At 41.8% G+C, this 5202-nt stretch overlaps 1 protein-coding gene across 1 annotated transcript; it reads left to right on the forward strand.

The window, feature by feature from the left end:
• Positions 1-2186: 2186 nt before the first annotated feature.
• LOC116683348 (galactose-specific lectin nattectin) lies at positions 2187-5025 on the forward strand. The gene is made up of 6 exons (XM_032509848.1): positions 2187-2411; positions 2672-2734; positions 3005-3032; positions 3557-3639; positions 4013-4147; positions 4316-5025. The coding sequence occupies exons 2-6, from the start codon at positions 2672-2674 to the stop codon at positions 4463-4465; spliced, it is 459 nt and encodes a 152-aa protein (XP_032365739.1). The 5' UTR covers positions 2187-2411; the 3' UTR covers positions 4466-5025.
• The last annotated feature ends 177 nt before the right edge of the window (positions 5026-5202 follow it).

Raw genomic sequence — 5202 nt, forward strand, 5'->3', positions numbered from 1 at the left:
TCCTCTGGGACTGTCTCCCTCTAGAAACTAAGCTGCACGGTGCAGTGAACTACTCTGACTGCTCATGATCAGACGGTGTAGCGGTTTGATGCCTTTTCAAAAAACTCAGCGTTCTATGAAGTGATGCTTTAAACTAAAATAATCGCTCAGTCACACAAAGTTGATTGTGGGAAAGTCAAAATCGTGATCAAATTTGATTAATTTGCAGCCCGGGTCAGCTGGACTAGACCCAGGCGACGGTCAGCTGGACTGGAGCCAGGCACGACGGGTACCTGGTCCAGTCTTTCAACAGGGTAACAGAACAGGAGTTGGCGGGTCCGCAAACAAAACACAGGGGGGCAGGAGTTGGTCGATCTGCCGACTGAACACTCTGAGGCTCTGGACAACGGCAGGGTTTTTTTTGTAAAAAGTAACTTCATGTGTAACATAAATGTAGTGCAGTAAATATACAATTACCTCTGAGATTTAGTGGAGTAGAAGTATACACTGAAAAAAGGAAACACCCAAATGTTTCACCTCTTAATGGAAGTTGTATGTGCTGTTGGAAAGAGCTGTGTGCTGTCAAATTGGGAGGAAGCAGTTAAAAGCACTCTGGGTGACATCTTGATGCACACTCATCAAAATAGTTTAGGCCTTAATGGCATACAAGTGAATTTCTAAAAATTACTAGAAAGAGAGGAGGAAGTTGCACGGATATAGGACCCAACCCTGTGACCGTGTGTGGGTGTGTGTGTGTGTGTGTGTGTGGCAACAGAAGAATCTGCCCAGAGACTGTAGTTATTACCCTCCATCAAGGAACAGGGTAAAGGTGAGGGATACTGGTAACGCCATGATGCAGGTGAGGGCACGGACTATGTTGTGTTCAGTTAAAATTGAATGTTGGAATTTCTGGGTTTCCAGTTGGAAACTACAAATGTCATGGCTAGACCAGTGATCACAACTGGCGGCCCGCGGGCCGAATGCGGCCGCCAAGCCGTTCTATCCGGCCCGCGACTGGATTCCAAAATTGTGAGGATCAAAGAGAAAATTGTAGGCCTATTCTACACTATGAAAGCAACAAAAGCAGCAACAACTGAGTCTCTTCTCAGTAATCACCACCATTTATGACTCTATTTAGGCTACACCCCAAAATCAAACTACTCTCTCTTGATCAGTTAACGTTCGGTATAACGCCACTTGCGTGGAGTAGGCAGATTTCAGTGCGGCGATTTTTCTCTGACGCGCCTCTGATGCTCAGGATATGAAATCTAAAATTTAAATGTTTAGTGTGGTGGTGATGGCGCAGATTGTATTCTTTTGCAACAGCAACAGTTTCATGTGCAAATTATTTATTTTATATATATAATATTATATATATAAAATCAGGCATACTGGTGAGGCATTCTGGAAGGTTGCATATAAATGCGTACTTTCAGTCCAGTCATCATTGAAGGACCTGTTTTCAATATCAACTTGCGTTTCAATAGCCTTTAGATGCCATTTTACCTCTGTTAAGAGACCCTTCACTTCCTCAGTGTTTTTTTTTCAAGTGCTCTATAAGTAAATTGACTTAATTTAGTTGAGCAAAGTATCTATCACCCCCCTGGTGGTTGTCTGTGGTGTAGGTGATAGGAACCACTCATAAAGCTTCAGTTTGTAGTGAATGGAAAAAGTATTAACATAAACCTCAATCATAATGTTATACCAAAATTGATTTTTTATTTAATTTTTATTTAAGGGTCCGGCCCAAGGAGACTGTCATGGTCGGCAAAATTCTGGCCCTCTGACAATTATAGTTGATGACCCTGGCATAGACTGTGTAAAAACAGGTCTGTGCTCGGAAATGTTTCAACTCTGAAAGATATAACGCTATTTGCCCTATGAAAGACATGAGAGAGACAAAAACTAATGACATTTACTTAATTGCGGGCAGCGGCAAAGGCTGCGTCCCTCTGGAGGCCGGGGAAGGCACCTAGTCTGGAGAAGGACCAGTCAGCTGGACTGGAGCCAGGCGACGGGTACACTGGTCCAGTCTTTCAACAGGGTAACAGGAACAGGAGTTGGCGGGTCCGCAGACCAAACACGAGGGGCAGGAGTTGGTCGATCTGCCGACTGAACACTGAGGAGCTGGACAATGGCAGGGTTTTTTTTTTGTAAAAAGTAACAATGTGTAACATAAATGTAGTGCAGTAAAATGTACATTTACCTCTGAGATTTAGTGGAGTAGAAGTATTCAATTAAAAAAAGGAAACACCCAAATGTTCCTCCTCTTACTGGAAGAAGTTAAATGTAACTATGGAAGTGTGGGCGTAACTTGAAGACCGTGCCACCCTCCCAACACACTGATAAAATATAAATACTGGACAATTTCTATCAGTGACAGACATCAGCCTGTTCTTCTTCTCTGTCAGCCAATCACCACCTCAGCAAAGGTAAATATATTTATTATCACATTTATTCTATTTTGTTTTTAACAACTAATCCTGTTTTCATCATAAGGACATTTTATATTTTGAGACCACGTAGTGTATTTAATAGTTAGACAATTTAAATTAGTTAAACAATTCAATATCAAACCACACACACACACACACACACACACACACACACACACACACACACACACACATATATATAGTTTGATATTTAATAGTTGTGTGTTGTGTTGACTTTGTTGAACGTCTTTCCACAGATGGCGTCGGGCGTTCCGTTAGCTTTGTTGCTCTGTTTGTCCATCGGACTGTTGGCTCCATCTGTAAGTAAAAACTAAAAACAACTCCATGTGTTGTTCATGCAGTGTAATGCAGTGGTTTCCCAACCTGTAAGATTAGGAGACAGGGATTTAATAATGTTACTAGTTTTAATGTAGGCTGAGTGCAAACTGGAAGCTGAAATATTAGATAAGTTTGTTCTATGAAGCACGTTGGGCTGCATGTTTGTATCAAAGATGATGTATAAATAAAGTTAAGTAGAGTAGTCCTGTAATCAGACTGATCGTGTTTAATACGTCTTTTTGTGATCACAGTGTCGTGGAGAAACTAACACCTGCCCAGGTCAGTCCAGGATCTCTGACTTGTTGTTTGTTCATATAATGTTACGTGTTTGTGTGTGTGTGTGTGTGTGTGTGTCTGTGTGTGTCTGTGTGTGTGTGTGTGTGTGTGTATCTCCTTCCTCTCTAATTAATTAATTCAACCAAAGACCTGAGTTACTCTGCAGAGGAACTGAAGACATTCTCCAACATGCAAGTCCTTTATCCATTTGGGAGGATGGAGTCCATATCAGTCCATCACACGTTTAACATCAGGTACCACACACACCTCGCTGTCCCTGGCTGTACGACGAGACGTTAACGTCCCGTACATCTGCTCTCGACTGATTGCATCACACGGAAATGATGGGAGGAGAAAATATGAGGGTCTCCTCCCTCCTTTATCCAGGGAGCTGAGGGAGCACATGCAATAACCAACCAAGCTGGAGAAGGGAGAGAGCACACACACACACACACACACACACACACACACACACAATAAGAAATGCAAACGGCTCCGTAACAAGAGTCTAACTTTGTCTCCTTTAGGTCCCTGTCCTCCTGGTTGGACTCAGTTCGGCTCTCGCTGTTTCGGTTTCGTCTTCCAGGGAAAGAGTTGGATCGATGCCGAGGTGCAGCAGTACTATCCAGACTGTCCTGACCCATATTTAGATTTCTAGTGGTCATGGTAGTTATGACAGGAGATAAAAATGAATCACTTTACTTCCTGCTTTGCTACTACGGCCACTAGAGGGCGCCACCACTATGAACCTAAATAAGAGTCCTAATTGCTGCTTGAACAAACAACTTCTGGGACTGGTTTTGGGGGAGTTCAGTCTCTAAAAGTAGTAATACTTTGTTACAGTAAAAGTCCTGCATTGTCCAAAGGTCTGTCAGTATTATAATGAGATGTCCTGAGATTGCATCTGTGTCATCTTGGGATTAGGTTTATCTTTTTATCTTAAATGATTTTAACCTGTTATTTATATTTTGTGTCTCCGTTAGAACTTCTGCAAGGCCGCCGGTGGGAATCTGGCTTCAGTCCACTCAGAAGAGGAACAGGTGTTCCTCAAACTCTTCATTAACCTAGTGACCGGTGAATACAGACGGACCTGGATCGGAGGCTTTGACTCAGTGCAGGTGAGACTTTAATCATCACAGGAAGTGATGTCACTCGTCTTTTGAGCTATTGAGAAAATTAAATTTGATGAAAGAACTAAAGAACAGAAAGAGTAAAATTACTCTAAATGAAACAGAAAAAGGAGGATCCTCTTCTGATTTTACGTTGAACCGATCTTTCTCCTCCAGGAGGGCGTGTGGATGTGGTCTGATGGATCCACATTAGACTACAAACGCTGGGATGATGGGCAGCCTGACAACAAATATGGAGCTGAGCACTGCCTTGAGATAACCTATCTCGGTAAAAAACAACTACATATGAAACATCTTGTCTTTTAAATAAACATGATGATCCAAAATGATCTGTAAACTTATAGCAGGTGGTCATATGTTCCAGTCTGAAAGATAAAACTTAAAACTCTTAAAACTCTCTCTCTACAGGAAGGAACTGGAACGACCAGCCGTGCGCCGACAAATTTCCTTTCCTTTGCTCCAAGAGCCTGTGAACCCCCCCCCCCCCCCATCATGATCTCTCTACATCTCATCTCTAATCTCTACCATTGATTCATCTCTAATCTCTAGCATTGATTAACTTTCAGTTTGTTCTGCAGACAGACACAGCTCTCCGCTCACACACTCACTTCTCACGTCATCCAACGGTTCACATTTGGGTTTTAACATCAGAAACAATCAGTTATTGGACTTTTAATCTATAAATAACAAAATGAAATCCATAAAACATCTTTTCCAGTGTAGTTGTCTGAGTATTGTCTGTCAGCGCTGTCTGAAGGTAAAACATCCACCTACCAGACAGGAGTGGTGACCATCTTCTCATCCAAAATGTCCAAATAGAAAGATAAAGTCCAAATGTTGTCAGAACGTTCTGTGATACCAGAGGATTTCTGTGTGTGGGTTCTTATTCATCTGTTTTCCTTCATCATATAATTAATAAGCATTAAAATAAAGACATGTTGTCACAAACCGTGTCTGGCCCTGACTTACTGACTCTTGTTTTCTTAGAGTGACAAATAGTTATATACTTTTGAATAATGTTATTGCTTTTCTTAAAGAAGGTT

The sequence above is a fragment of the Etheostoma spectabile genome, unplaced genomic scaffold (genome assembly GCF_008692095.1).
Source record: "Etheostoma spectabile isolate EspeVRDwgs_2016 unplaced genomic scaffold, UIUC_Espe_1.0 scaffold00018940, whole genome shotgun sequence".
NCBI classification, from domain to species: Eukaryota; Metazoa; Chordata; class Actinopteri; order Perciformes; family Percidae; genus Etheostoma; species Etheostoma spectabile.